General features: G+C 45.5%; 1 protein-coding gene across 1 annotated transcript in view; it reads right to left on the bottom strand.

The window, feature by feature from the left end:
* Positions 1-411: 411 nt before the first annotated feature.
* Positions 412-20,725, bottom strand: part of LOC126354572 (WW domain-binding protein 2) — a 114,863-nt gene continuing 94,549 nt past the window's right edge. Inside the window, exons 6-7 of the mRNA XM_050004317.1 lie at positions 15,670-15,755; positions 412-1,157 (exon numbers count right to left, since the gene is read on the bottom strand). Of these exons, the coding sequence (XP_049860274.1) occupies positions 1,110-1,157; positions 15,670-15,755 (134 nt within the window). The 3' untranslated portion in view covers positions 412-1,109. The remainder of the gene's footprint in view (positions 1,158-15,669; positions 15,756-20,725) is intronic.

Here is a 20,725-nt window from a genome sequence, read left to right as displayed (position 1 = left end):
ACCAAACTACACCAAGTTTTTAGTGCAAAGATACTTTTCATTCTCTGAATTGCAGCAAAGTATTTGGGTGTAGAGACTCCACGGAAAAATCCAACTTTGCTGGCGATAATTCATTCTGCGTGATGAGATATGGCCGAGGTTGTAGGCATTAAGGGAGACGACAAATTAGAGACTAAAGGGGAGGAAGTATGTTCTCCCAATCCATTTTTAGAACTAAAATTCTTCACTCTAGATCCAACAAACAGTATGTCTCACAGTAAACATTTTTAAAATAAAGGATCTCACTATTTTTAAAAACTATTATATCTTTCACATGCACAAAACTTGCATAGTATATTGGATTTGTATACTGTAGTGTAACAATCAAGGGGAAAAACTTAAGTACAAGTATTGCAAATGAAACTGAAATAATTACATACAGGAAAATAAATGAGTTTATTGAATGAATTTAAAAAGCTAGACTGTTACTACAACTGAAGCTGAATACTTGTGCACATTCAAAGACCCAGCTATTCATATATTTTCTGCAATAATATCTTATAAACAGACAACAATCAGAATTATGCATGATGCCTTATATACAAGGGATATCTTTATTATTTGTAACCTATGCATAGATAGTCCATATTTATTGTATTGGAAATGATCCCACCCAGTATGGGAACAACAAACGGCACATAGCAATTGGTGGGGAACAGCGCCCCAAACAGATCTTATTTAAATAGCAAGTGTTAACTGACAGTTTGAAAGTGTTGTTGTACAATTAAAATTGATGCAGGAAATTAAAACACACTGTCATGTAGGTGTTTGATACACCTTACAAATACATATATTACAAGCGCACGCACACACACATCTACAGATTCCCAAGGACAACTGACAAAAACCATCAAGAACCAACAACCTATTAAGCTATTATGTAAGTAAATGTCACAATCGCATTAAACATTTATTACTTCATTTTCTGTTGAACTGTGCATCAAAATTTCTTGCCAGTTTTGGTCTTTTGCTTGGATAATAATTAAGACAAGTTTTTATCCGCACTTTGAGTAATACATAGGTACAACTATGCATGCCCAAAATGTTGTGCCTTCTCTGTAAGCTGAGTCCTACTGGTCTTTCTTCCCCGTTGTTGAATGATATGGTGGCGGAGGCTCCTGTAACATAAAATCAATATTTCAACAGTTTTATCGCCAATAATCTTACAACACTGCTAAAGTCTGCCCAACATTACTATGTAGCTGTTTCCTCTTGCTTTGTTTTGCAGCGAACAAAGGCCCTAAAATGCACTTTATGACCTGTCAACAGCACTTTTTCATAGAATACAAACAAAACCATATCCAAGAGGAAATAATGACAAACTGCTAATTTTGTACGATTCTTATTTTTGATGTAATGTCACAACATACTTTCCAATATCTTAGCCACAATAATAATTAAGAAAAACTCTTAAGGGGAGCCGGAATGATGAAAATGACAAAATTAATGTTTTATTACAAAACTAGTTCGAGTTTTGTGAATAAAACAAATCAAGTTTCACCCTTCCAAGTGAATTCTAAGTGTGTGTTAAATTGCTGCAAGGGTAAACGGTTGTAGCAACTTGGTGTGTCACATCCGACAGCGCCACTCGCTGGCTGCAAGCAGGGTATCTTTGTGGAATTAGACAGTGTTTTGTTTTCCAATGTTGTATGGCTTTATTTCTGTGACAAGTGACTGTTCATATCGGTAAACATAAACCCTATACCATGTATGTTGACTTGTGGAGTTTGCTTTGTGTTGTTTAGCTGTTCAATTTTCCGTATTTGACGAATTTTGCTCGTACTTGTTTTACATATTTGGTTTGTGGATATCAATATGCCCTGTTTCAGCAACTGAGTGTTTAAGAAAAGGCACAATGAGTGGAAGAAGAAATCTTTTGTTGTTTCAAAGGGAGATGCTGCTCAGACTGCTTCACACTACCCCAAATGGATGTGACAGAACTACTTTCAACAAGAAACTTTGTGACAGCAAAGAAACATTTGAAAACTATGAAAGTGGCAATAATGATGTGACTGAAATAATTAACATTTTCTTGCTCTCTAATATTTTGAAACAATGTATTATGCCAAGTTTGCAAAGAAAGAGGACTGAAATTGTAAATAACTTCACACATTGGTTTGACATGTAATATATTATTGAAGTATAACCAATTCTAAAAGTGGCAGGGGTAAAATACAGGGAGCGTAAGGCTATTTACAATTTGTACAGAAACCAGATGGCAATTATAAGAGTCGATGGGCATGAAAGGGAAGCAGTGGTTGGGAAAGGAGTGAGACAGGGTTGTAGCCTCTCCCCGATGTTATTCAATCTGTATATTGAGCAAGCAGTAAAGGAAACAAAAGAAAAATTTGAAGTAGGTATTAAAATTCATGGAGAAGAAATAAAAACTTTGAGGTTCACTGATGACATTGTAATTCTGTCAGACTGCAAAGGACTTGGAAGAGCAGTTGAACGGAATGGACAGTGTCTTGAAAGGAGGATATAAGATGGACATCAACAAAAGCAAAACGAGGATAATGGAATGTAGTCAAATTAAATCGGGTTATGCTGAGGGAATTAGATTAGGAAATGACACACTTAAAGTAGTAAAGGAGTTTTGCTATTTAGGGAGTAAAATAACTGATGATAGTTGAAGTAGAGAGGATATAAAAAGTAGACTGGCAATGGCAAGGAAAGCGTTTCTGAAGAAGAGAAATTTGTTTACATCGAGTATAGATTTAAGTGTCAGGAAGTCATTTCTGAAAGTATTCGTATGGAGTGTAGCCACGTATGGAAGTGAAACATGGACAATAACTAGTTTGGACAAGACGAGAATATAAGCTTTCAAAATGTGGTGCTACAGAAGAATGCTGAAGATTAGAAGGGTAGATCACATAACTAATGAGGAGGTATTGAATAGAATTGGGGAGAAGAGGAGTTTGTGGCACAACTTGACAAAAAGAGGGGACCGGTTGGTAGGACATGTTTTGAGGCATCAAGGGATCACAAATTTAGCATTGGAGGGCAGCGTGGAGGGTAAAAATCGTAGAGGGTGACCAAGAGATGAATACACTACGCAGATTCAGAAGGATGTAGGTTGCAGCAAGTACTGGGAGATGAAGAAGCTTGCACAGGATAGAGTAGCATGGAGAGCTGCATCAAACCAGTCTCAGGACTGAAGACCACAACAACAACCAATGTGCTGCAAAAGTTTTGTTTTCTAATTCTAAGAGTATTCCTTGTAGTGGTAATAGTGGAAAGAAGGTGTATGATATAAATGTTAGGCTAGCGTGTGGCTTGCATTGCATTGGCAAGGGCAGTGCTGCAGGGACAACTTTATGTGGAATTATGAACTTGCCAAAACCACCAGTCAAGTTTGGATTTTATAATGAATTGGTGGGATCTTCTTCTGCAGATGTTGCTCAAGCAACAATGAAGAAAGCATTTGAAGAAGCTGTAACAGATAATGGGACTTTTAGAGATTTTAACTGTTGCTTTAGATGGATCATGGGAATGTAGAGGTCATAAATCTCTAAGTGGAGTTGTGACAGCTACCAGTGGATATAGTTGTAAAGTAATTGATGTTGCTATTCTCTCAAAACATTGTAGATGTAAGGGCAATTCCAAGGACAAACAGTGAAAGTTGTGAAGCAAATTTTCACGGCACTCGTGGAGCGATGGAAGTAGAGGGAGTGAAAGCAATTTTTTCCAGATCACAGGAGTTGTATAACGTATGATACACTAACTATCTAGGAGATAGTGATTCTAAGGGATATAAAGCTGTAGAGGAACCTTATGGCGCTGAAATTCACATTAAAAAACAGGGGTGCATTGGACCTGCGCAGAAGCACATGGGGGCTCACTTCCGCAAACTAAAGCAGACATTAGGATCCCAGAAGCTTAGTGATGGTAAAACCCTTGGAGGAAGAGAAAGGTTGACAGATGAAGCAACTGATAGATTGCAGACGTATTATCGGTGTGCAATTAGTCAAAATACAAGAAGCATTGAGCATATGAGGAGAGCAGTATGGGCATTATTTTTTTCATACTGCATCAACAAATGAGCACCCACAACATGCATTGTGCCCAACAAGTGATGACTCGTGTAAGTACCAATCAGGAAAGGAATATACCTATAAAAACAGTTTGCCAAATGCTGTTATTGATGTAATTAAGCCCATATTCAGAGATTTATCACAGCCTAGTATAATGGAAAATTGTTTACATGGGAAAACACAAAATCCAAATCAAAGTGTAAATAATTTTATTTGGATTAGGATTCCCAAAACAGTGTTTGTACAGATAAAAACATTGCATTTTGGAGTGTATGATGCAGTGGCAACATACAATAAAGGAAACATTATCAAATGTGATGTGCTGAAACGTTCAGGTTTCCAACCAGGACACAACACCATTTTCACAATGCGCCTAATTGATGAAAAACTAAGAGGTGCAGGAAGAGGAGACAAAAGCCTAAAACATGTAGCAAAAGGGAAGAAAAGACCAGTGAAAAGGAAACTAACACTGGAAAAGATGAGGATGCTGATAATCCATCATATGGGGCAGGAATGTATTAAACTTTGGAAGCCATTTCCTGTAACTTTAAAATTTTCATCTTTGAGGAACATATTTTCAAAAACTGCTAACAGTATATCACTGAAATTTACACACAATATTGTTTACTTCTTTTCCATAATTTTTATAACAAATTGTAAAAAATATTGTATAATCCAAGGGTTATAGTAGAAAAGTGCAAAATTTAAAAGAAAAAAGTAAGCATATGTTTTTAAAAAATTGTAAAACAAAAACCAATAAATACTTCTTAACATGGCATTATAACTTTGTAGAGAAATATTCACTGAACATATAGTCCAAATTTCAGAGCAATATGTTTAATGGTTTTAGAAAAAATGTTCCTTCTATTTGCTAAAATTACCAAGGAGGAGATGAATCGTTCCGCCTACACTTAAAAAATAACCAATACACTGTAAAGGCATTGTATACTGATGAAATGTGATCTACATTTGTTTTCAAACCTACAGCAAAAAATAAATAATATTTCTGTCTTATAGTTTTTAAACACTCCTTTCTGGAGGGCGCGGGGAGGGTGCGGAGAGGGCGGGGAGGAGAGGTATGGTGAAGCTGTGGAGGGGTATGGTGGAGCTGTGGAGGGGTATGGTGGAGCTGTGGAGGGGAATGGTGAGTGGGGGGAGGGAGGGAGGGAAAGAGTGAGCGAGGGAGGGAGGGTGTGAAACAGCGAGCGAGCGAGCGAGGGAGGGTGGGTGTGAAACAGCGAGCGAGCGAGCGAGGGAGGGTGGGTGTGAAACAGCGAGCGAGCGATGCGAGCGAGCGAGGGAGCGAGCGAGGGAGGGTGTGAAAGAGCGAGAGAGCGAGCGAGCGAGGGAGGGTGTGAAAGAGCGAGCGAGCGAGCGAGCGAGGCGAGCGAGGGAGGGTGTGAAAGAGCGAGCGAGCGAGGGAGGGTGTGAAAGAGCGAGCGAGCGAGCGAGCGAGCGAGGGAGGGTCTGAAAGAGCGAGCGAGCGAGCGAGCGAGCGAGGGAGGGTCTGAAAGAGCGAGCGAGCGAGCGAGCGAGCGAGGGAGGGTCTGAAAGAGCGAGCGAGCGAGCGAGGGAGGGTGTGAAAGAGCGAGCGAGCGAGCGAGGGAGGGTGTGAAAGAGCGAGCGAGCGAGCGAGGGAGGGTGTGAAAGAGCGAGCGAGCGAGCGAGGGAGGGTGTGAAAGAGCGAGCGAGCGAGGGAGGGTGTGAAAGAGCGAGCGAGCGAGGGAGCGAGGGAGGGTGTGAAAGAGCGAGCGAGTGAGGGAGGGTGTGAAAGAGCGAGCGAGCGAGGGAGGGTGTGAAAGAGCGAGCGAGCGAGCGAGGGAGGGTGTGAAAGAGCGAGCGAGCGAGCGAGGGAGGGTGTGAAAGAGCGAGCGAGCGAGCGAGGGAGGGTGTGAAAGAGCGAGCGAGCGAGCGAGGGAGGGTGTGAAAGAGCGAGCGAGCGAGGGAGGGTGTGAAAGAGCGAGCGAGCGAGCGAGCGAGGGAGGGTGTGAAAGAGCGAGCGAGCGAGCGAGCGAGGGAGGGTGTGAAAGAGCGAGCGAGCGAGCGAGCGAGCGAGGGTGTGAAAGAGCGAGCGAGCGAGCGAGCGAGCGAGCGAGGGTGTGAAAGAGCGAGCGAGCGAGCGAGCGAGGGTGTGAAAGAGCGAGCGAGCGAGCGAGCGAGCGAGCGAGCGAGGGTGTGAAAGAGCGAGCGAGCGAGCGGGGGAGGGTGTGAAAGAGGAGCGAGCGAGCGGGGGAGGGTGTGAAAGAGCGAGCGAGCGAGCGGGGGAGGGTGTGAAAGAGCGAGCGAGCGAGCGGGGGAGGGTGTGAAAGAGCGAGCGAGCGAGCGGGGGAGGGTGTGAAAGAGCGAGCGAGCGAGCGGGGGAGGGTGTGAAAGAGCGAGCGAGCGAGCGGGGGAGGGTGTGAAAGAGCGAGCGAGCGAGCGGGGGAGGGTGTGAAAGAGCGAGCGAGCGAGCGGGGGAGGGTGTGAAAGAGCGAGCGAGCGAGCGGGGGAGGGTGTGAAAGAGCGAGCGAGCGAGCGGGGGAGGGTGTGAAAGAGCGAGCGAGCGAGCGGGGGAGGGTGTGAAAGAGCGAGCGAGCGAGCGGGGGAGGGTGTGAAAGAGCGAGCGAGGCGAGCGGGGGAGGGTGTGAAAGAGCGAGCGAGCGGGGGAGGGTGTGAAAGAGCGAGCGAGCGGGGGAGGGTGTGAAAGAGCGAGCGAGCGGGGGAGGGTGTGAAAGAGCGAGCGAGCGGGGGAGCGGGGGAGGGTGGGAAAGAGCGAGCGAGCGGGGGAGGGTGGGAGCGAGCGAGCGAGCGGGGGAGGGTGGGAGCGAGCGAGCGAGCGGGGGAGGGTGGGAGCGAGCGAGCGAGCGGGGGAGGGTGGGAGCGAGCGAGCGAGCGGGGGAGGGTGGGAGCGAGCGAGCGAGCGGGGGAGGGTGGGATCGAGCGAGCGAGCGGGGGAGGGTGGGAGCGAGCGAGCGAGCGGGGGAGGGTGGGAGCGAGCGAGCGAGCGGGGGAGGGTGGGAGCGAGCGAGCGAGCGGGGGAGGGTGGGAGCGAGCGAGCGAGCGGGGGGAGGGTGGGAAAGAGCGAGCGAGCGAGCGAGGGAGGGTGTGAAAGAGTGAGTGAGAGAGAGGGAGGGTGGGAAAGAGAGAGTGAGAGAGAGAGGGAGGGTGGGAAAGAGAGAGTGAGTGAGAGAGAGGGAGGGTGGGAAAGAGTGAGTGAGAGAGAGGGAGGGTGGGAAAGAGTGAGTGAGAGAGAGGGAGGGTGGGAAAGAGTGAGTGAGAGAGAGGGAGGGTGGGAAAGAGTGAGTGAGAGAGTGTGTGTGTGTGTGTTTGAGGTTTACGGGCGCTAAACAGCGTGGTCATCAGCGCCCAAACGCATAGAAACAGGAACACAGGCGGTGAAGGGACGAAGACGGACGCCGAACAAGGAGAACGGCTAAAAGACACAGGCCTGACGCAGTTCCAAATGCGCACATACAGAGGCAAAACAAGAGGAGAAGAAACACACTAAAAAAGGAAAGGAAACACAAGGAAAAGAGAACAGATACCGAAGGGAAACAAGGAGGTAATCGTGACTGGCGGACCTCTTACCTAAAACCTGGGTGAGCCAGTCACCCAGCAGCACATTAAAACCTTCTCCCTAAAATCCGAGGCAACAGATTGGACAGGACACAAAACCGTAAAACCTTAACCACAGTCGCTGCGTCGTCTTGCAAAATAGAGGGCAAATCCGGTGGCAAGGAAACCACCGCCCTCTGGTCAGAGAATAAAAGACAGTCAAGTAAAATGTGGCGGACAGTAATCTGGACGCCACAAGCACTGCAGATTGGGGGGTCCTCCCGCCGGAGTAAAAAACCATGCGTGAAGGGACTGTGTCCAATGCGGAGGCGAGTGAGGAGAACCTCATCCCGCCTGTATGACTGGTAGGACGTACGCCATGGTCGCGTAGTGGCCTTTACCAGACGCAGCTTATTGTCAGAAACTGCCAACCACTCCTCTTCCCATTGATGCATAACACGAAAACGCAAAAGGGAGGTTACAGCATGGAGGGGGACGGCACATTCAACAACGTGAGGGAGGGAACATGCATCTTTGGCAGCCACATCCGCCAGTTCGTTTCCCCTAATACCCACGTGCCCCGGCACCCAGCAGAAAGAAACCTCCTTCCCCTGCCGTTGCAGGTGGAGTAGGGCATCATGGATGTTCTGGACGACCGTATCCGCTGGGTACAAGTGTTGAATGGTCTGAAGGGCACTCAGGGAGTCAGAAAAGATGAGGAACTTAATACTGGGAACACATCTCATCTGCTCCAATGCCCGCAATATTGCAAACAATTCGGCATCGAGGATGGTAAACACCGCAGGAAGCCGTAACTTGACGACTCGATCAGGGAAAACAACAGCACAACCAACAGTGTCCCCCTGTTTAGAGCCATCTGTGAATACAGGTACATGGTCCGGATGCTGGTTTAAAATATCGTAAAATAAGGAGGTAAAAACAAACGCCGGAGTGCAGTTCCTCCGGTTCTCCGACAAGTCTAAAAGGATGCTGGGCCTCTGGAGCAACCAGGGAGGCAGGCGAGTAAAACCTTGTCGTTGGGGGGCCACACGCTCCACACCAAGGGACTCAAGCAAATGCTTGGCACGAATCCCAAATGGTTTTGTTGCCCTGGGACGACTGGAAAAGAGACGTTCCATAGGCGGTCGGGAAACGGTATGGTACGCAGGGGAGGTAGGACAGGCAAGGAAATGACACACCCGTCGCACCATGAGGAGTTTCCGCCGGATGGCGAGCGGCGGTTCCCCTGCCTCAGCACACAGGCTGGGGATGGGACTGGTACGGAAGGCACCAGTGGCCAGCCTGATACCCTCACGGTGTACTGCGTCAAGGATCTTCAGATACGAAGGCCTTGCTGACCCATACACGGTGCAAGCATAGTCAAGACGCGATCGGACGAAAGCCCTATAAAACTGCAGCAGACGCGCCCGATCTGCTCCCCAGGACCGATGGCTCAGACACTTCAAAATATTCAGTGCCTTCAGGGCCCGCACCTTGAGGTCTTTAAGGTGAGGCAACCACGACAACTTGGAATCAAAAGTGAGGCCCAGGAACCTCACAGTGTCTCTAAAAGGAAGAACGGTGCCCCTCAGGCGCAATTCAGGGGAGGTAAAAAGACGCCGAGAACGATTAAAATGAACACACACAGATTTGTCTGCAGAAAAGGTAAAACCCGTCTTTGCAGTCCATGCCTCTAAGCGCTTTATCGTAAGCTGTAACTGCCGACTAGCACTGACAAGACTGGAGGAAGAACAGAAAACAGCAAAATCGTCCACAAACAAGGAGCATTGGGCAGGACTCCGGATAGTGGACGTGATACTGTTAATAGCAACGGCAAAGAGGGTGACACTTAAAACGCTGCCCTGAGGAACACCATTCTCCTGCACGTACAATTCCGATAGCACATTACCAACCCGATACCGAAAGAGGCGGTGAGAAAGAAAGGACCGAATGAAGATGGGGAGACGGCCACGAAAGCCCCACTCATGGAGTTGATTGAGGATAAGGCGGCGCCAAGTAGTGTCATACGCCTTATTAATGTCAAAGAAGACCCCTAGACAATGCTGGTTACGTAGAAAGGCCTGCTGGATGGCGGCCTCAAGCAGGGTCAAGTTGTCTATAGTGGAACGACATCTCCGAAAGCCACACTGAGAGGGGCTAAGGAGCTGCCTGGTCTCGAGCAGCCAAACCAGGCGGCGGTTGAACATGCGTTCCAACGTCTTCCCAACACAGCTCGTCAAGGCAATACTCCGATAACTACTGGGATGCGTTCGGTCCTTCCCTGGTTTGAGGAGGGGAATCAAAATTGCCTCCCTGCACGAGTCAGGGTACGTGCCAGATAACCATATCATATTGAAACAGTTCAGGAGAACTTCCTTGGATGGCAGCAACAGGTGCCGCAGCATGCTGTACCGGATTTGATCATGACCAGGCGCAGTATCATGAGCCACAGACAGCGCAGAATCCAGTTCCCACATTGTGAAGGGGCAATTATAGGGTTCAGAATTTAGAGACCGGAAGTCCAAGTGGCCCCTTTCGACGGCAGTGCGGTAGCGGCAGAAATCTGGATCACAGTTAATAGTGGCGGTAGATTCCGCAAAATGCATGGCCAGTGTCTGGGCAATGTCTCTCGGCGCCGTGAGGAGACATCCCTGATGCAGCAATGCCGTGACAGGTAGCTGGCTGAGTTTCCCGGAAATCCTCCTGATGGCTTCCCATACTATCGTAGAACTAGTGGAGCGAGAGATGGAATTCAAGAACGATTGCCATGACCGTCGTTTGCTCTCTTTAATCACTCGCCGCGCTCTGGCCCTTGCCACCCGAAAGGCCGCAAGATTGTCAGCTGAGGGACGGCACTTGAAGCGGCGCAGTGCTGCACGGCGGGCGCGGATGGCTGAGTGGCACTCAGTGGTCCACCAAGGGACAGGACGCCTCTTGGGATGACCGGATGATCGTGGGATTGACAATTCAGCAGCATGAGAGATCACGACTGCAACATGGTATACCCATTCGTGGACGCTGGCACGGTGTTCCAAAACAGCCAGTTGGCTGAAAAATGTCCAGTCAGCTCTGCAAAGGTGCCACCGGGGCGGCACTGGTAATGCCACAGCCTCATCCAGGAGGCGAATCCAGAGGGGGAAGTGGTCACTAGAATGGAGGTCAGCTGCAGCCTCCCACAGAGCAGAATCCGCGAGTGCTGGAGAGCAAAAGGAAAGGTCAATAGCCGATGACGATCCGGAAGCAGTACAGAAATGAGTGGGAGCACCAGAGGTGAGGAGGCACAGTTCTTCAGACATCATGACGCTTTCCAGAATGCGACCTCTGGGGCAAGTAGTCGGAGAGCCCCATAAGACATTATGAGCGTTGAAGTCCCCCAGAAGAAGAAATGGGCGAGGGAGTTGGCTAATAAGGTCCGTGAGAGCCTCAGAGTCTATCGCATCCGGAGGTGGTAAATAAACAGAACAGACTGTGAGCCTCCGACCCACAAGAATGTCAACTGCAACTGCTTGCAAGTCGGTGACGAGAGGGAGCTCAGATGAGGAGTGCACATCACGGACAAAAACCGCAACACCACCCTTTGCCCTTTGCCCCGTCAGATCATCTTTTCGATATGCGGTATAGCCGCGTAAAGAAGGAGAATCAGTGGCCCGAAAGTGTGTCTCTTGGAGACATAAGCACAAGGGGCACTCTCGTATGAGGAGTTGTAATTCGGCCACATGCGTCCTGAAACCATTCAGGTTCCACTGTAATATGGGAGCCAGTGATCAGGGTGGCTGAACTTTCACCCTGCCTCTGTGCTTTGGAGGAGAGACCGTACTGGCCGGAGATTTATTCCTGGGGCGAGAAGATCGCCCCCGGTCGACATCAATGTCCATAAGATCCGATGACGACCCACGGGAGATGTCAGACAGTACGATGGCATCATCATCGGACCGACGCTGACTAGTCTCCTCAGGTGGCAGAACCTTCATCTTCTGAGGCTTTGTCTTGGGGGGCTTGGAATGCAGAGCCTTGTCAACAGTTGGAGGTTGACTCGCCTGGGCAGAAGGCGCCATATGGGGGGAGGCTGGAAGTACCTCAATGTCAGCAACCACGGCCTTGTCCGATGTAGCGGGGAGAGCCGCAGATTGCAAAACAACCGCAGCAGCACAAGTGCACTGGCAAGCGCAGGTTTTAGTGCTAACACTAGCAACCTCCGTTTGTGTAGCAACAGTGGCCAGTTGTACCGGTTTTTTGAGAGCGGAAGCGAAAGATGTGGAAAACACAGGAGGTTGCATGGCCTTAAAGATCTTCTTGGCCTCACCATAGGGGATGCGCTTAGATGTTTTAATCTCCTGTACCTTCCGCTCTTCGAGATAGATGGGGCAGATCCGGCTCCAGACAGGGTGACTCCCAGAGCAATTCACGCACTTCACAGGCGATGAACAATCGGCTCCGTCATGGGCAGGCTGACCACATTTACCACACGTGGCTATCCCATTGCACCCCAACGTAGTATGCCCAAAGCGCTGACATTTAAAACAGCGCATTGGGTTGGAGAAATATGGCCGTACGGGCAAACGTAAGAACCCCGATTTTAGCACGTCTACGGGGATATCCACCAAGTCCCTACACGTCACAACACCCTTACTATAGTTCAAAGTGGAGTGGAGCTCGGTCTCGACAGCGTACTCTCCTAGACAATTTGCTTTCCGAAGGGCAGCGACTTGACGGGAACTAGAAGTTTCAACTAACAGAGTCCCATTGCGCAGTCGCTTTACAGATTTCAGTGTTCCTGCAATTCCCTCAAGACCCTTGTTGATGTAAAAGGGAGAAACCCTCTCAAAGCTACCCTCCTTCCTTTTAATAATCAAAAACACATTCTGATTATCAGCATGTGCTCCGTTACTACATTCTGTTAAACCTCTAGCAACACCAGGCGCTGGAGGACTCGCAGCGCGTAGCCGCTTTTTCGATTGGGTGTGTTTTCCTACCAGCGGCCCACCCAAGCCACTGGTAGGGGGAAATGTAGTGGTCGAAGGGTCCATTGTGGTCCCACGAGCAGCTAGGGAACTAAAAGTCCGCTCAGACAGAGCCCCGCGTGCCTGAGTAAGCCTTATACAACTGGGGTGCGGCAGGTGCCCCAGAGGTTGCCCGCTTGCGACTGTTCCACCCCAACAGCCATGCATCTTCTAGGCGCGGAGCACACCGAAAGATTGAGGGGTTTTTATAGATGTTGGCCTTCCTCGCAATCCAGGCGGTCAAGCCAAGATTACCATTCCCCGCAGCACACAACATTTCACCGCCGCGCCGTACGGTGGTCGCTGAAGCATGTCCGGGGGTTACGGTGACAGGACACTGGCGGCGCAGACCAGTCCCCAGCTCAGGACCCCGGGGTCGCCAAGCCCGTACTCAGCAAGTGAATGCTGAGCCCCTGGGGGCGTGAGTGAGAGAGGGAGGGAGGGTGGGAAAGAGTGAGTGAGAGAGGGAGGGAGGGTGGGAAAGAGTGAGTGAGAGAGGGAGGGAGGGTGGGAAAGAGTGAGTGAGAGAGAGGGAGGGTGGGAAAGAGTGAGTGAGAGAGAGGGAGGGTGGGAAAGAGTGAGTGAGAGAAGGAGGGTGGGAAAGAGTGAGAGAGAGAAGGAGGGAGGGAAAGAGTGAGTGAGGGAGGGAGGGAGGGAAAGAGTGAGTGAGGGAGGGAGGGAGGGAAAGAGTGAGTGAGGGAGGGAGGGAGGGAGGGAAAGAGTGAGTGAGGGAGGGAGGGAAAGAGTGAGTGAGGGAGGGAGGGAGGGAGGGAAAGAGTGAGTGAGGGAGGGAGGGAAAGAGTGGTTGAGGGAGGGAGGGAAAGAGAGAGTGAGTGAGTGAGGGAGGGAGGGGTTTGTATCCATGTTGGTGGAATGGTAATCAAACCCAACCCTTTCCTCTCACTGGATACTTATGGAAAGCTGGATCCTGGCTAAAATTGGCCCTCATGTTCTTACAAGATCCAGCCAACATGCGAGCAACATCTCACAGTGGCATAAGGAGACTTCCCATTCTCATAAAGCTTTTACTGACAGTTATGATTTTCACTTTGAAATCATGATAATGGCTTCCCATACTTTACTAGTGTGTGTGTGTGTGTGTGTGTGTGTGTGTGTGTGTGTGTGTGTGTGTGTGTGTGTGTGTGTGTGTGTGCGTGTGTGTGTGTGTGCGTGTGTGTGTGTGTGCGTGTGTGTGTGTGTGCGTGTGCGCGCGCGTGTATACCTGTTCTTGTTTTCCCCTTAAGGTAAGTCTTTCCGCTCCTGGGATTGGAATGACTCCTTACCCTCTCCCAAAAAACCCACATCCTTTCGTCTTTCCCTCTTCTTCCCTCTTCCCAGAAGAAGCAGCCATTGGTTGCGAAAGCTTGAATTTTGTGTGTATGTTTGTGTTTGTTTGTGTATCTATTGACCTGCCAGCGCTTTTGTTTGGTAAGTCACATCAACTTTGTTTTTAGATATATTTTTCCCACGTGGAATGTTTCCCTCTATTATATTATATATGTGTGTGTGTGTAAGCTTCAGCTGTAAAATTGCACCAACCCCATCACACAGTGATGGTTGTTCAAGCCAGAGACCCCAACACTACCTGTGTCTTCTATGTCTTCGCAAATACAATCCAACTTATTTAGAGAATATCCATGCTAAATAAGCGAGTAAGGATTCACATACTGACAAAATTGGAGCAGCTGGTGGCAATTACAACACCACCACCACCACAGCTACAGTACTGTAGTGGCAGAATGATGCAGTTCATTACAACCTGCTTTCTGCCTTTTGTCCTGGTTGCTATGTTTCTTTGACCAAGATATTGCTATGTCATGTGAGATGGTGATTTAGGCCAGCTTTGTAAATACCTGTGCTCACTGAATGTTGTTTACGAGAAAATGCTTCAGTAAGTTGTCTTTTATATGTTCATATGTTTTGTGTGTGTATTTTGAGAGGTTCAATGTTATATAGTTTCTAAGCCTTCTTATGTGACATATGACAATAACATAGAATCAAATGTGTGCAGCTGCACTGCAGTATCCAGTAGTGGCAACAACTCATGATATCGCTCTTTAAGAGAGATCTCTATGACCTTAACACATTCGCTCTTTTGTTACACAAATACTATAAAGAAACCATTTTTGGCAAATACTTCATGATAAAATAGCTTATTACCTTAGGCAGCTATTCTGCTACAAAGTCTTTTCAGGAGGTATTTGTGTGGAGCATAACCTTATACAGAAGTGAAACATGGGCAATAACAGTTCAGACAAGAAAAGAATACAAGATTTTGCAATGTGGTGCTAAACTCTTGCTGAGGATTAGATGGGTAGACTGAATAACTAATGACGAAATACTGAAGTGAATTGGAGAAAAACAAATTATGTCACAAGTAGAATGAAGAAGGGACCAGCTCACAGGACACATTCTGGGGTATCAAGGAATTATCTACATCGTAATGGTGTGTGTGTGTGTGTGTGTGTGTGTGTGTGTGTGTGTGTGTGTGTGTGTGCGCGCGCGCGCGCGCGTGCGTGCGTGCGTGTGTGTGTGTGTGTGTGTGTGTTAGAGAGAGAGAGAGAGAGAGAGAGAGAGAGAGAGAGAGAGAGAGAGAGAGAGAGAGAGAGAGAGAGTTACATCTATGAAACTTGTGCTTGTTTTAGTTTAGGCACTGATAAGTACACGAACTTTTTATATCTTAATATATGTTTAACTTTCATTATTAAAATTTACATTTTATCTTTTGTTTTAACAACTAAAGTAACAGCTTATTAAAGCCTTCATCCTTATTCCTCATCATGCCCAAAGTCAATGCTGAAAATCTCCTTAACCCCAGAACTATTTTTAACACATTAACAACTACAGTCATTGAGGAATGACTATTTCTTTTTGACAGACTTTATGGAGCTTATCTGTTGGAATGGACCAGCTGTTTTAATTTCCAATTCTCTATCTTTCCTTTCACTGTAGGCATTACAGCACAAAGCAGCTCCCCCCCCCCCCTCCCCCCAACAGAAAGCCACTCTAAATGATGTTACATGTATATAAATTGCTATTCTGTATCCATTTATCATACTTACATAATACGCAGGAGGTGGCACGTACGCACACTGTGGTCGATTTGGATCATAATAGGCACTCTGAGCTGCTTCTGCTGCTTTGGCATCTGGAACCGTACAGTATTAAGTAAACATTTCTTTAAATCCCAAGTGAAATAGAAACATGCACATGTCATAACTGTGTTAAAGACAGCCACAAGAATCATCTAACACACACTTCAAAAATAAATCACAAAAATCACAGCAGGTGCTACTACGAAGTTCTACAACTATCTCAAAGTTTCATTTTTCACAAGGTAATTTCCCGATTTCAGATACTGATAACCTAATTAGTTTATCTAGAAATAATTTTTATGATTAGATAGGCATAATTTGAGGACTGGTACAAACACATGAAAGTAAAATTTGGAGTGAACTCTTACGCAATTTTGACCAAACAATATATCCAGAATTAATTTTCACCTCAGCAGTGGAATGAACAGCAATCTGAAACATTTTAGCAAATTAAAACTGTTTGCTATATACGGACTCATACCTGGGACCTTTGCCCTTTGCAGGTAAGTGCTCTACTACCTGAGCTATCCGAAGAACTCATGACCCATCCCTCACAACTTTTACTTCCAGCAGTACTTCATCTCCTACATTCCAAACTTTACAGAAGTTTCCTGAATACCTAGCAGGACTAGCAGAACTGGAAGAAAGAATACTGCAGAGATATGTCTTAGCCACAGCTTTCAGTATAGTTTCTGCAATGAATTTTCACTCTGCAATGGAGTGTGTGGGGATCTGAAACTTCCTGGCAGATTAAAACTGTTTACCAGACTTTGACTCAAAGCTGGGATAGCTACTGTATTTACTCAAATGTAAGCCACACCTTTTTTCCAGTTTTTGTAATCCAAAAAACTGCCTGCGGCTTAGAATCGAGTGTAAAGTAAGCGAAAGTTCTAAAAAATGTTGGTAGGTGCCACCACAACTAACTTCTGCCATCAAACATATGAAGCACTACACATACATGCCTTGCAGACACAAAGATAAATACTGGCGACAAAACTTCTGTGTCAGTAAATAAATTTTAAAAAAAGGGTAGAAGACGAGCTTTTTTCTCTGCCCCGAGTTTTGACCACTGCTTTTCATACATCATCCAACGAAGTAAATAGAAATTCTGTATTGTTCAACTTTGAGTGTAGCAGCCTTTCAAATATTCGTAGCAACAAAAATAAATTTCTTTACACAAAAATACCAACAATGCACAAGGCTTTAGGACTGTTTCACAAGTTGATACACTGGGGCTCATTAAGATTTCACATAGCGGCATCTATTGCTTTGTGGAATTTTGTGAAGTGCTTGTTGGTGTTAGTGAATCATAATGAAGCGCTATCATTATAGTGCCAAATTCAAGAGGGGAGTTATTTCTTTTGTGGAACAAAGTTCTAATCATGATGCAGGTCTGTGATACTGGATTGATGAGAGCAACGTCAGGCGATGGCGACTGCAGAGACAAATTATTTCAATGTTCAAGTAGCAGGAAAGCATTTAGTGGGCTAAAGTGTTGCCGATATTATGCACTAGAAGTGATTTTAAATGAGTTTGTTAGAAACAGTGTCAGAAATTTTTGCCTGTGAACGCCGAAATTTTAAAAATTAAGGCATATGAAATTGTTAGAGAGCAAAAAATCGAAAATTTTAAGGCTAATTGCAGCTGGATTGATCTGTTTATGAAGCGCTGCAGTTTTTTCACTTCAGAGGCGAATTTCAGTTGCACAGAAGATGCCGAAAAATTATGAAGAAAAACTTGTGGAATTTCAGTGCTTCACAATTAGGCGGCACACAGAAAAGCAATACCTTCTTGGTCAGATAGGAAATGCTGACCAAACTCCAGTATATTTTGACATGCTGTCAAATTATATGCTTGACGTCAAAGGAATGTAAGACATAAGTGTTCTTATATCAGGGAGTGAAAAACAGTGGATGTCCATCATGCTTGCTTGCACAGCAGATGGGACATAAATTACCCCCATTCATAGTTTTCAAGCAAAATACTTTACCAAAATCTGAAGTGTTTCCAAAAACTGTAATTGAACAAGCAAACGAAACTGGGTGGTTTTAGGAGGACATGGTGCTGGAATGTATTAGGCTTGTGTGGAATCGTCCTGGCGCAATGCTTGGTTTATGCAGTCTGCTGGTATTAGATGCGTACACAGGCCATACAACACCTGCAGTAAAATGAAAATTAGAGGAAAGCAAAATGGACTTGGCAGTAATTCCAGGTGGGATGATTTCAATTCTGCAACCACTTGACATCTGTTTGAAGAAATCATTTAAGGACAAGCTTAAACGCATGTATACACAAACTGGCTTTCAAAAAGCGACAGACAACCGACACCTACAGGACATATATAAAACGCGCAAGTTTGTTGCAAGTGTGCTAATGGATTTATGATGCATGGAAGTGTGTTCCAAAGCAGACTGTGCAACAAGCATTTGAAAAATGTTCGATATTCAATGCACTAGATGGTACGGAGGACAACGGTCTGTATGAAGAACTGAGCAACAAAGAATCAAGTGATAGTGATTTAGAATCATGACTGATATTTTAAACATTTTGTAAAAAATGTATTACAAACCTAATAAAATTTCGTTTTAAATATCAGCATTTAATTTCTAAGTTATTTTCATTCTTATTTTATAAGTGTTGCTACTCTGCATTGCACAGGATAGAAAAATGTGGAGAGCTGCATCAAACCAGTCTATGGACTGAAGACGACAACAACACCACACACTGCATTTGAAGTCATCACTAAAAATCTACAGCAAAAATCTGCCTGGCAAGAGTGTTTGGGATGCATGTCAATATGGTCAACTCTATGTTCTGAATTGTTTCCTACCTGTGACAACAGATGGTTGCAAATAGGAACTTTTATGAATCACATGCAATCTTCTCTTCACCCTAAGAATAATAAATCTAAGATGACTAATTTCTGTGCAGAATGTAATGTACTACAGAGGCATCGGCAAAGATTTTGAAACGAAGAAAAATTTCCCTAAACCCCCATTCAGAACAGCATCTATCATACACAGTCTATTATTTGGTTCTTGTTGATCATAATCAAAGAAAGCAGCAGTGCAAGTAACAACAAATAGCGATCTCTTGCAATTGTTTCCCTAATGAGACAATTCCTTTCTCTCTGGGTGGTGGTTTTTTGTTGTTGTTGTAAGCAGCAGTAGTGCGCACAAAAACAAGTCATGCCGCGAGAGGCGACAGGTCGTAAACCCTCATTATCAGAATGGGACAAACAATGCATGACACAGTACAATAACACATTTTCAGCTTAGAGTGATGTAAACATCTATAATAAAGAGAATGGCATTTATCAGATCAAAGCGAAATAAGCAATCGATTCAAATCAGATGAAGCAAGCGAAAACAGAAGGGTACCCGTATAAATACGGACAGAGCGTCAGATGCATAGCAATGGCTACCTGGTAAAATTTAACTGCTAAGCTTACGACTCGAACCAAACTACTGTAACTGTATCTTCATCCATTCGGCCTAAATTGTGTGTCATGTTACAATGGACCAACTTTGTTTCGATTTAGAGGTGCGGTCTAAAACTTTTCTCCCCCCTTGAATTTCAAGTCTCAAATTTCAGTTGCGGCTTAGATTCGGGAATTTTTTTTTCCCCCTTTATTTCGAGTCATTTGTCAGGTGTGGCTTAGATTCACGTAACTATTATGAGTAAATAGTGCACTTGCCTGTGAAAACCAAAGGTCCCACGTTCTGGCACATAGTTTTAATCTGGCAGGAAGTTTCAGATCCCCACACACTCCATTGCAGAGTGAAAATTCATTGCAGAAACTATACTGAAGACTGTGGCTAAGCCATATCTCTGCAGTATCCTTTCAAATAAGGACACACGCTGCTGCAGAGTGAAAATACAGATTGGAAACAAAGCAATGGCCAAGACACATCTCCGCAATATCTGTTTTTGTAGGAGTGCTAGCCCACTAGTTATGTAGAACAACTCATAGCTCAGTCAGCAGAGCACTTGCCTGAGAAAGGTCCCAGGTTCGAGTTCCAGATGGGCATACAGTTACAATTTGCCAGGAACTTTTGAAACCTCATTTCCCTCTTATCTGTAAACATCTCACTTCTCCTAAAAACTTCCTATTTCAAAAGTTATTCATAATCAAATCTCATCTTCCAAAATATTTTATTCTAAACTAATCATTATCTCCAAAATTCACTTGCTCAGTTTTGTAGCCTTGCCGATTACTCAACCTAGAAAATTTGATTTTTCAGACAATTTTGGTGGGCTCTGAATCTCTGCAGGAGTATACTTACTATTGTAATTTCGTGCCCACTACTTTCCTATTATAAATCAAAAGATAAAAGCCAGTTTTAATAATTATTCATACATTCCTCTATAAGTAGACATACAGGAAAATGCTTCAGCGGTTCACAGAAGTCATTCACAATATCAACATCCCTGAGTAACTATTACAATCAGACCTTGCTTTGCCATCGAAATGTGGTTATTTCTGTGTCATTAGAAGCCATTCAGTTGCTATTATCTGCAGTGACTATGTAAATGAACACAAATTCACATTACGTGTGGATTAGAATTGGACAGTGAAAGCGTTCGACAAACATGTTGCCCTATCAAGCCATTTGAAACATAAGATGCTGATTTGTAAAACTGCCGAAATAATTTATTGCAAGCTTATCAGAGATAAATTATTGGTATTCATAGATGCAAAAAGTTTGCAACTCTTTTAGTATTGTGTTTGTCATGTAAGAAACTGATCATTAAAACTAAATTACAGCAAGAAGCAAAACATCAATGAGCAGCAGCACTACTTTCAAGGTACTATCCATATCAGTATGCTTACAAACCAAGATAATTCTCCACAGGCAAGCAATCTGATTAGATGCTGCTTGTGAGGGACAGTGTCAAAAGCCTTCTGGAAATCTAGAAATATGGAATTAACTTGATAATGTCCCCTGTCAATATCACTCATTAATATCTGTGAATAAAGAGCCAGCTGTGTTTCATGCCAGTTGTGTGTTAATATGCTGTT

The sequence above is a fragment of the Schistocerca gregaria genome, chromosome 3, assembly GCF_023897955.1.
Source record: "Schistocerca gregaria isolate iqSchGreg1 chromosome 3, iqSchGreg1.2, whole genome shotgun sequence".
In the NCBI taxonomy this organism is placed as follows: Eukaryota; Metazoa; Arthropoda; class Insecta; order Orthoptera; family Acrididae; genus Schistocerca; species Schistocerca gregaria.
The sequence above is the reverse complement of the archived record's forward strand: the minus strand, read 5'-3'. Positions and strand labels throughout refer to the sequence as shown.